Source organism: Cylas formicarius, unplaced genomic scaffold, assembly GCF_029955315.1.
Source record: "Cylas formicarius isolate icCylForm1 unplaced genomic scaffold, icCylForm1.1 PGA_scaffold_6__28_contigs__length_40554024, whole genome shotgun sequence".
NCBI classification, from domain to species: Eukaryota; Metazoa; Arthropoda; class Insecta; order Coleoptera; family Brentidae; genus Cylas; species Cylas formicarius.
Window position 1 is genome coordinate 27,694,499 of NW_026844347.1, and position 12,075 is coordinate 27,706,573.

General features: G+C 33.6%; 1 protein-coding gene across 1 annotated transcript in view; it reads right to left on the minus strand.

Annotated features, from left to right (window-relative positions):
* The window catches only part of LOC132703091 (uncharacterized), a 186,625-nt gene that overhangs the window by 128,877 nt on the left and 45,673 nt on the right, over positions 1–12,075 (minus strand). The window contains exon 2 of the mRNA XM_060672156.1: positions 11,032–11,866. Within this exon, the coding sequence (XP_060528139.1) occupies positions 11,032–11,795 (764 nt within the window). The 5' untranslated portion in view covers positions 11,796–11,866. The remainder of the gene's footprint in view (positions 1–11,031; positions 11,867–12,075) is intronic.

Below are 12,075 nucleotides of genomic sequence, written 5' to 3' on the forward strand. Positions count from 1 at the left end.
GGATTAATTATTAATAATAATTTAGCAAGGATTTTGATTTAACACAACAATTGTTCTATAAATTATTATTCATCCTTCAATCAAACGAGGATTCTAGATAATACAGCTGTCCGAATCCAATTGCTGAATCTGATTTATAATCTGGAAAATTTTGCGTGTGGTGCTTTTAACACAATGCGTGCCGATTTCTCTTTGTTGCTTCTCCTATCATTTATTATCAAGAATAAAATATTCCGAAGTTCGATAATTGCCTTGCATTTCCTTCATAAACTTATCCAATATAATTTTCAAGTCTATTAAATTATTAAATATGGCAGATAAATAGTCTTTAATAAGATTCCAGAAAATGGATTAATAATGTTTTAAGAAAATAATGATTTATTTGGGCCATCATTACCGTGGCACTCCTTTTATGACTTAACGATGAGGGATGCGATAAAATGTGGCGAATCATAAAGAATTGAAAAGAACCGGGAACCAAATGATGAAATAGGTATTTATAAAATAAAATTGGGTCGAATTTTCAGTATGGCAAGAAAAATTATTTCAGACAATTTTCACATTTTACTATTTCAATTTTTTTTCCATAGTCGGGAGTTATACTTTATTGTTTAATTGTTTAGATATAACCTTATAGATGCAATGTGTAAATATGTATACATCAAATGTCTTTAAGGACTATATCGCGGGCTGTATGTCTGTTTCTAGCACCCATGTTTTCATTCCATTTTGAAAAGCTTTTTTTTGTAATTCTTAGTTATAGTATATATATTTGAATATAATGCTTCTATGTTTTTGACTCTAAGGTACATCAAAACAAATATCTTTGGATTGGATTGGATGTGTTGTGAAGTTAAAATTTACCTCTGTCAATACACATCAATATATTAAAACAAAGGATTTGCCTTACGTCTATTGTTTCTGAATTTTTATATAACAGATCAGTAGGGTATATTATGTATTATCTTAAGGATGAATCTTTGTATCATTTCAAAATGCTTAAAACATTATTTCCCCAGTGAATACTGTCGTTGAGGGGTAGAGCTTACCGTAGAGAGGGTAGAGAAGAGACTCCTAGGACAAGTCGTCAAACAACAAAGGGCCAAACGAAGTTGGTATGTAGACCAGAAGAAAGTCGAGAGCCAATGGCTGCTGGTCGTTTCAACACTTAAATAGACGAATTTCTGCTGTCTAAGCACTTGTTGCCATTGTAAACTCTGTTTAAAATATAGTACAATATTCAAGCCAAAGGTCTTTAATATGGCACCATGGGCACTAGCCCCCTTATTTTTATGGTAACTGATACGATGACAACGCAAGATATTTTGTTTTCTCGTCATTGAAATTGAGTTTGTTGTTCCTAAAGTGATGAAGTCTTTTTCTATTTCGGTTTGTAGAGATTTCCAACTTGCTGAGGTGTGAACAACTACCGGGTCATCTGCAAAACAATTTACTTTAGGTTTGGGAGTTTACTTACATAAAGAAAGGAGAAGAGTAGTTCTAAATGCATTCCTTGTTCACCCCAGAAGCTATCTTTGGTATTAAACCATTTACAAAGTTTTAAAACTCTAATAAAATTTTGTGCCCGCCTATTGTATTGCCATCAATCATTCTTCAAGTACCAATTGAATGATTTGCTTTTCATTTCTACCTGCAATTTATATAATAAAATGGTAAAAAAAATATGACGGAGTTAATGCGAGAACTTAAACTCAACTGCACCATTTTCCAGCTAAATTATCGAAATCTCGTCATTATCAAAAATAATCCAGCTTTATGTCGGGATTTGATACCCCCAACTGCACTGCCAAATAGAATCTCTACATCATTTAATCCCCTCGAATAAGCGAGGCGTCGTAAATTTCAATTATAAACGGTTTATATATACGTATAACTAGATAAGCTCCCAAAAAAATATGAATCCCGAAATTTCGATTTCCAATGCAAAATTAGTTTACATTAAGATGCTGATAATTGGGAAACCGCGAGACTATAATTACAAAAATTCTTAATTGAAATGAATTGTGCCCTCGGTGAAGATTATAGCAACTAAAAACTGTTGATTTTTTAGAAGTAAACCTTTAAATGGGACAAGCGGTTTTAATTATCGGTGGATCCTTCTGGAATAGCCGACGCCTTTCTTGTCAATTTAAGTAATTACCGACTATAAATAGAAGTATCAAGTACTAATAATTTGCGTTTTTGCGTTTTTATTTACATCTCGAAAAAGAAAATAGCATTTGGCGTTCCCTAAAAATATGATAGCAGCATTGAAACTTATTGCCCACAAAAGTAGTAAAACGTAACTATTAAAACGACTGATTTTTTTATTATTCAAATTTTCATGCCAAAAGAAACTTAAAACCGTCACTCTTATACTACTAAAAATTTTAATAAGTTCTCATTTAATGTTTCTCGAATTGCTAAAACGAAAAACAATTTTTTTAAAAATATGTATTATGAACCACTTTTCAGTCATGATCAGTCAGATTTGGTTAGACTTTTTTCTACTCCAGTCTGTAAAATACCTAATTCATCACTTTACCATGTCAGTTTCGTTTCCCACAGATCCGATCCACTTCGAACATTTCCGGTATTTTCGGAGATATTTTCCACGCCTTGAATTTTGACGTTTGTCAATTCTGACGGTCATATCAGTGAATGTATTCGTGCTGTTTTGCGAAAATGTACCCAAAAACCAACGGTCGTAGAAAAAGTATAGTATGCAACATGTGCGGAAACTTTTTAAGTCACTCGTTTATTAAATACTCGCTCTGCTGGGCTCCGCTCGTGTCAAATAAACTCGTGAGTCAAATGCCGTGTACCGCACTTATTGCATAATATATTATTATGGGGTTTGATGTGAAAGTTTTCGAGTCAGAATGGAAATTAACGGAAAACTATTGACATCTTATTAGAATACTTAGTTTTAGCTACTGGTCGATACATCATAACCTCACGCGGTGCTGTGAGACAAATTTCTCCATATTTAGAGAAAATTTTATATTTCTGGTAGTGTCGATTGGCTTAAAATGCAAAGCCGCTGAGCAGATTTCTTTCTAAATGTGGAAATACTTGCATTTGAGATTCTTGATAGGATAACTACTCCCACAACCCTTAGGTGTCTTCTTTAGCCACGATACAAATTCACAACTCATGCAATGAAAAGAATAACATTGGGCGTCAAGTGTTCTGAGTAATAAACCTGCCTGAAAAAAACAGCTTTAACAATTGTATGTAGTTAACGGTTTACCTGATTTGAATGCCAATAACTACTAAATTAAAAGCAAATTAACGATCGTGACATTCTGGCATAAATTTCGGTTCGTTAAGACGCGCCATTAAATTAAAAAAACTGCCGAACGCACAATACTTTTTTTAATTAGCGATAAAACAATATTCGGAAGCGTTCGATAAATAATTTGCATAATTTAATTATGCACTCCGGTTGTTAAATTGCCCAGATACGTAAATATTCGCAATGATAATTAGGTAAAAAATATTAAAGCTAAATGAATTTCTAAACCTGAATAATTGCAGCTGTCGGGAGCACCGGCCAGGTCCCTCGTTGGTAATAGTAATAATCATATCTGGTGTTGCGTTATGCAGGGTTATTCACGCCATACGACACGGAATGTTGTGGCCAAAATAAGCCGGTTTCAAAAACGTTAACTTTTGGGGGTATTGCGATTTCTATGGTTACTTTTTAAAACTTGTAACTATCCAAGTTGTATTAGATTAAAGTGCCAAATTAATGACCAAAATAAATATCTGATTTAATCAGAATTATGATACTCCAACCTTTATCTTTTTTAAGTAATGTATTGACACAGGTGTAGTTCCGTCGCTGTTTAAGATTTCGGGAGTAGTTCCGATCCATAAGGCAGGTGATATAAATGATGCTAACAACTACAGGCCGATTTCAATCGTGCTTTGTTCGGAAAAGTTTTTGAGATCTTACTAAAAGATCAGCTAATTTCTTATATTAATAAGATCGAATGTCTTTGTGCTGGTCAGTTTGGATTTAGAGGAGGGTGTTCGACGATCCAAGCAGTGTCTAAAGTTGTGAGTGGGATAGTTGAGCTCCTCGAGGGGGGTGAGTTAGTTGGTTTGACCTTGAGTGATCTCTCCAGGGCCTTCGACTGTGTTTCTCACCAGCTTCTTATTAAAAAGCTATACAGATATGGTATACGAGGTCTGCCCTTATAGCGTCCTACTTGCAGGGCCGACAGCAGTTTGTAGAATACCATGACCGTTCATCACTTGAATCAGTAGTAAGCGGGGTGCCCCAGGGTTCCGTCCTGAGCCCGCTACTATTTACAATCTACATAAATCACCTTTATCATTTCTTGGCCCCCACTCAGTGCGTGATGTTTGCCGACGATACATCCTTCACTACATCTGCTAAGAGTATCGAGGAGTTGTCCGTTAGGGTTGGCATGTTGGTTCGAAAATAATTATCTTAAATTAAATTTAGACAAGACCCAGAGTATTGTGTTTTCCTCCAATTGCTTGGTAAATAGTGGACAGTCCGTCAAGTTGCTTGGCATTAGGATCAATGATAGTCTAAATTGGAAACAACATATCTCAGACCCGAAAAATAGATTGTCCAGCAACATATTCGTTCTTCGACGACTGAGAGGCCTGATAGGAACAAGAACTCTGCTTATGGTCTATTTTTCTTTGTTGCATTCACACTTATGCTATGGCACGGTACTGTGGGGTGATTCCTCAGCTGCTGTGGAGATTTTTAGAATGCAGAAAAGGGCCATTCGTGTCGTTGCTAATATAGGATATAGGGACCATTGTCAACCTTATTTTAAAAAAATTAAAGTGGTGCCCTTTCCTTGCATCCATATCTACTACCAGTCATTAATTCCGATTGCCATGCCTATTCAACTCGTTCGGGGGATCTCCTTAGACGGCCTAGGTTTAGACTGAGGAAGTCTGAGAACAACTCATTGAACCTGAAATTCTATAATGTTTTGCCAGGTACCGTGAAAAAGATGAGCAATAGAAAATTTAAACATACTATTAAAGAATTCCTACAACGTCATTGTTTTTACTCCCTGCGAGCATACATTGACACTGTCACTGGTATCGATGCGCTATAAAACTGTATAGTACTGTCTAATTTTGTTTGTATTAGATGTGTGTTTTTATGTTATTTATTAATTTGATTTTATTGCACTTGAATATCACTTCTGACTTGCTACAATTGTACGTCCGTTTTGTACGAAACGTAGTCAATAAATGAATCTATCTATCTATCTAATTTAAATTTTGGTCAAATTTGATACGGGTCTTAAATTTTCTAATTTGGCTCATTTCAATATTTTATTTTAATTTATTTAATATTTATTTTTAGCAGATTTTAAAAAAAAAATAAGGTTTTATTAATAGCCAATTAAAAACGTAACGAGAGATTCAGTAAACATTTAAAATGAAACGAGACACTTATACACATACAGTAAGCTTCGGACTCATATTTATATCATACCAATTAAAATCATAGTTGTAATGCTTCTGGTACAAAAATAAAGATATTGAATTGAACCGAATACCGAATTATCTTTTTCATCGAGGCTAGCGCGTAAATGTCGAGGGAGGTATCCAGGTCTACCATTAGTGGGGGCAGTGCCACAAGGTTCCACTTTGGGGCCATTATTATTATTAACATACGTACGGAAACTGTAACATGTAGCGGTACGCAGATGCTTTAGTCCTAATGAAACAGTTGTACATTGAAAAAATGAATGTAGGCTTAATTGAAATTTTGTATTACTCAACTCAAAATGTTTTAAAAATTAGTCCTATTTGCAGCTACGCTGCCATTCGCCAATTTGTCTATTCTATTCTAAGAAGAGAACTAGCTTCATCACCCTATGACTCTATCTTGTTTTAAATATAAAAAAAAACAAATTTTAACATATTATCTATTGTTGACACATTGATCACATTCTTAAAATTTACAAAATAGGTGAGGCTGTGGATAAATCGACCTATATAATATAAACCAAAAATTATTACAAAATTTATCAAAATATTTTGTGGATTAATTAATTTGTCTGTGAGTTTAATTCGGATTTGATGTTTTCCATTTATAAGCGCCTCCCATACACCTCCCTAAAATCTAATCTAAAGTCCTATCGAATCTATTATGTCTCCAACAAAAGCTCATGTCAGAGAGTCTACAGGTTTGCTTGTTTAGAATTTACGAAGTGATAATAAAGTCAACGCTTGGAAGAGGGATTGAAACCTCATTTACACCTCTTAGTGCCGAAGTTTCTCAATTCCGAGGTAGATAATAATCACATCATATCTCGTTTCGAACTTTCGAAGCTGCTTGATGCTATAGAGTGTATTAGTTTCTCTACCTGTGCGAAACTTTTTAGATTATCATAGAGAAATGGGGAGGGTATTTTAACCTATGTCAAACTAATCCCAAATAACTTCCGGCAAACGAAATAGCTCCCGTATATCCGCTAGTGGGTGGATTACATCTTCTCCGAGTTTATATTTAGATTTTAAACTTCTCTGATATGTAAGTCGCCTTTCTGCTTCGCATAAAGTTATTTGCATGTGTAATAGTAGTTGCGGGTGGTTTCGACATGAAATATCAATTTAACTCAGTTTGAAATTCACAAAATATAAGAAACAGCTACAATACGCTATGAAAGGGTTTTTTCTAACCATTACCAAAAAAAAAAAATGCCAGGATGGCCAGAGAAACCAAAAGCTGAAAGAAAATGCGGTCGTAGATGCTAGGAAATGAAACGACGTAGGTGAAATCCAAGTTTTAGAGGGTTAAAAATAATATGTAAAACCTTAGAACTTCATTTTCTTCCTAAAATCGATTTAGCTTTAAAATTTTTGATTGTATTATATTGCCACACTACACTTGTTCTAGGACCATAATTTTTTGGGTTCATTCTTGAAAAACAGCGCGATACATTCACTGTGTGATGTGTGACGTGACTGTCAGAAATGACAAACGTCAAACTCCAATCGTCCAATCGTTAAATCATTAGCAGCAAAAAAAAATACTTCTAATAAAATGGATCGATGCATTTTCTGATGGGAAACCCCGTATTTAAGATCTTTTTCAATAGTTCAAACCGCCAATTTCGCGTCGCATCAACAATGCAAGCAAATGACACCTAATTTCGATGATATGCAACACGGTATATGGTGAAAAATCGATTTTAGCGTGTATCGGCTATCTCAGTTGAATGCAAATCCAGTCGACAAATACGGTTAATAGAAAAGTTGATGAGATTTGAGTTTTCCATGGCTTCCGCTTCGGCGCTGATCAGAATATGGGACCGAAAAAGAAAATCCCAATATTACCTCCGTTAAATTGGAAATTTCTGGTGGTTTGTTGCATATGGTCAATGGTCAATACGTTTGTTTAAGGGAATCATATCGTATTCCGTCATATTTTTTTATTCTCGGTATCTACTATAGAACTGCACACAAAAACTTTCAAATTTTTGTAGTTTGAAAAAATATAGATGCATAGTTTAGAACGGTGTTTAAAGTTTGAATACAAAACTTACATACCGGGTGGTCGAATAAAGTTATTTTTTTTTTAATGGAGCGCCCTATATTTTATTATATTTTTGAATACGAATGGAACGATGTATATAAAAATCTATATATTAGTCTCTAATGCTATTGCCGAACATCTTAGGGATTTAGGTAATGTTCTAAAGGTTTTTATAGCGTTTTAAAACATTTACATAATACTTGTTTTCAGACAATATAAAAAATATTGATTCTTTCTTTTTTATATGTGTATAATAGCTCTTTAAAAAATGAATCCTACGATATATATGAACATTGATCTGAGATGCACCGTTTTGAATTTATCGACGAGTTTTATCAACTCTGAAGCAATATTAACGCAATGAACCTTAAATATGAATCTATAATTTTTTTTAATATACTGTAAAAGTAACATTTGACAAAACTTTTCAAAAAGAAAATTTATAATTCACTAATAATTAACAAATGATTTATTACATTTAATATATAATTGGCAGCATTTAATTGGTTTACTTCAAAACGAAATTGCTGTTGTAATTTCTATGGACTTATTTTTGCATAGTATTTGTTTCAAAGTGCCTCACAAAAAAAGTCCGGCGTCACTATTATCAGCACTTCAATGATAAGCAGCGCCATCTTGTCGCCAAAGTAAATTTGGATGTTTTATTTCAGGAACATTATTCTGTACTGCTAACAATTTTTTTTCACAAATAATTTGCATTAAAATTCTATCTGTCCAAATAATACCGCACCATACTTTAACCGATTTTTTACCGGGTTTAATGGTCTCAACTTCAAAATGTTTATTATTGCTAGAACTCCAATAATGCGTTTTTTTTTTCAAATATGTAATGTTGCTGATGTAAATATAGATTCATCCGTCTAAACGATATTTTGTAAGATGTAAGATGTTATGAACTGTAACCTTAAATTCAAATTCGCTGGTTGTAATTTTTGACCTGGTGTAAACTTAAACGTTTTATAAGCATATATTTTTAGACAATCTTGAATGGTTGTTGTCTTTACATGCAGATCTGAAGCTGCTGGATGGGTGGAGGTTTCTGGATTATCTTCAAAGTGCAGCAGAATATAAAACACTTCGGCGATTAGTCCTTTTATTTTAAACAGTGCCATTCAGGAAATTTGGCTCTATACTATCGTTGAGCAAGGGGGCCGAACTTTTATTATTTGCAATATAAACCTCTCAACTTTTTCTTCTTTTCTATACATTTTCAACTGAGAAAAAATGATTGTAAAGAAAATCTTAAAACTGGAAATATGAATTGTCAAAAATTATTAATATTGCTATGACAACGAGGAACGGCAATTCTTTCAAAGCCTACTAATGCTTTTTTGAAAACACCTCAATGATTAAATGAAATAATATTTATTCATTTATAATAAACGTTTTTTTTTATAATATTAAATGGTATTTGAAATAACCAGCAATTTCATAAAAAAGCATTAGAAACGCTTTCTGAATTAAGCCACAAAGCAAAGAAAAATAACTAATTACGTTAATATTGCCTTCAAATTGATAAAAATCGACAATAAATTCGAAACGGCGCATAACAGACCAGTTTTCGTTGGATTCGTCTTTTAAAGGGGTATCCGAAAATGCAGAAATATGCTTTGATTGAATCTTTGATTTAAAAGAATTGAGGGAAGTGACATTTTATAAAACATTTCAGTAAAAATATTTTAACTTTGAATATTCTTTGAGAAAAGTATTATTTTCAAAAATATGTTACGCAGAAAAACGTTGTCAAAGTTGAAAAACCTTTGTAATATAACATTTATCTAGAAAATATTTGCTAATAACGATACATACTAATACACATCGTTGGATTCGTATTTTTAAGAGGAATTTAAAAATATAATAAAATATAGCTTGTTGACCACCCTGAATGTATTTTAGTGACAATTGAAATTGAATTGAAAAAAATTAAAGAACATTTTACTGGAAACAACTTCAAACTTTGTTTATAACACTCATAGATTTCGAGATAAGGTATTGCCCCTCTTAAACTGGCCACCCAGTACATTAGATTACCTAACTATGTGCCATGAACTTATGCCTTGATATAAATGAAGAATTCAGATTAGTTAAAAGGTGTTCTTCTGTTCAACAGAACAACAGAACAGTTTTAATGAATTCTTCAATGATTTTTTTCTTATATTACCAGGATAAGAAACATCAACAATTTAGGTGACACCTAATTTTCGAGCAACAGGCATGACCCCGTTTATATATTTCAACGCACCACTGTGTGAGACAGTTCGAATTGAATCACTAGTATGGCACGCACAACCACTGATGCATCTTCCTTTAAGTTTATTCCCGTACGTTTCTACTCTGCTGGCAAACGCGTTACATAGAACCAAACCAAGCAATGTATATACTATTTACTGAAAGAGAAGTTTGACCCGCATCCATAATTCAAAAGTTCCGCCAACTTTCCAACGAACTTTTGCTAAGCTAATATTAATGTATCTGCAGAATTACAGGAGGAAACTTTTACAATGTCCCCGAAATGAAGCAAGTCGAGTTTTTTACAAACTTGAATTTGACGTGTATCAATTTTAATTCCAGAGTTTTATTTTTTATTTAATTATTTATAGATTTTTCCGATAGGGATACGGAATAAAAACCTATTTTTTAAGTGAATTTAACCAAAAATTATGGATTTTTTTTATAAGTTTATTAAATTCCTATTATTGCATTTGGAAAGATGAACACTTTTAAGCTTTTAGCTCTGTGTATTTTATGAGAGATATGTAGATATTTCATATTTCTACTTCAGTTTAATTCGGTCCCATGTATTGGGTTGGCAATGATTGGCAATTAATAAGGACATCATAATATAAGGCCAGTTAGTCATCTCTTAAACCCGTGTTAATTATTATAATTTTTACACTTTTCTCTATAGCCCAAATATAGAGTAAAATAAGTTCTTGCCACTCTGGTATAAAAACCGTTCATTATAGAAATCTTGCGGATATTACAGGGCGTCACAAAGGTACGGTCTAAAAAAGGATGATATTTTATTTTATTTATAGGTTCCATGTGTTATTCTCTGTTAAATAATATATAATATCACTATCATCACTATCATCTCAATCTTCAATTTTACAAATTGCTACCTTCTTTTTGTAATACTAACAGCAAAACATTTAAATTTAAATTACGTCTTTATAAATGCTGCACATCGGGGTAGCCACAAAAAAATTAATTTGAAAACAATGTTAAACGTAATATGTTAAAGTAAAATGTAAAATTAATGGTTATAAACATGACCTTGCCTTGCTAACCTTATACTATCTAACATAAAAAGTTTATTGTAAAATATCATAATTTTTCACGTCATACTTTTGTGAAGGGCCTTGAATAATTGTAAATATTTTCAGAGAGTTACGCTATTTATATCAAAACTTATTTTACTCTACCGATATAGGGAGTAACTTTTCTAGAATTTTTCTTACCTGTACAACATCCTTTCCTGCCGATCGGCCTCAACGTAAATCCTATAATACATGAAGATCATGACCATACCGGGTACCCAAAAACTGACACTGGACGATATCACCGAGTATGTTCTGTTCACCACGAAAACGCAAACGGAATGATTACGCTTCCTCCATTCCAAATGTTCACCTGTGGTATACCAACCCATGAATATCGGTAGAAACGACAGCAAAGCTGGACTAAACCACACAATCGTGAGCATCATTATCAGCCTCGCGTTGGTCATGATGAGCGGATAGTCCAAAGGTTGCACAATGGCAAAGTATCTATCAACACTTATACAACACAAGTGCAAAATGGACGCAGTGGAAAAATACACGTCCAGGGAATTCCAGACGTCGCACATGAAATATCCGAAAATCCATTGTCCGTTTGTTATTTCGACGCTGAAGTTGAAACACATCGCCCATATCGCGACCAACATGTCCGCTAAAGCTAAACTTACCACGAAATAGTTCGTTATAACCCTAAGTTTTCTGTGCCGCATCACTGACACTATTACCAGCAGATTACCGAACAAAGCAGCTACGATTATCAACGCCATTACCGTTGTTTTCAGAGCGATCAGGAAAGTCCACGGACGTAACCATGTCTTTTGAACGGTCGCCGAATACGACGACTGATTCGACATACGTTCGAATTCGGATTCGTTAAACATGGCCGATATATTCGCAATACTACTTTCGGTCGCCGTTTCGGTTGATATGAAAAACTCGTCCATTTTGATGCCGTCAGATTTCTAGCAGTTTCGAGAATTTCAGTAACGTTTTCATGATTAAATAGCTGACTCGTCTGAAACAAAAAGAAAACCTTTTTTATAGACAGCATCTTCTTTACGAAACATGGGGTTTTTGTTTATTGGAAAACTACAATTTACAATTTTGTAAAATGGAAACAAATTGGTGCCTTTCTGCTATTCTTTCTCATTAACAAGGGACGATAGCCGAACCTATGGGTTTTTTGGCACTACTACTGGTGCAATTCGCAGAGTTATACAATTG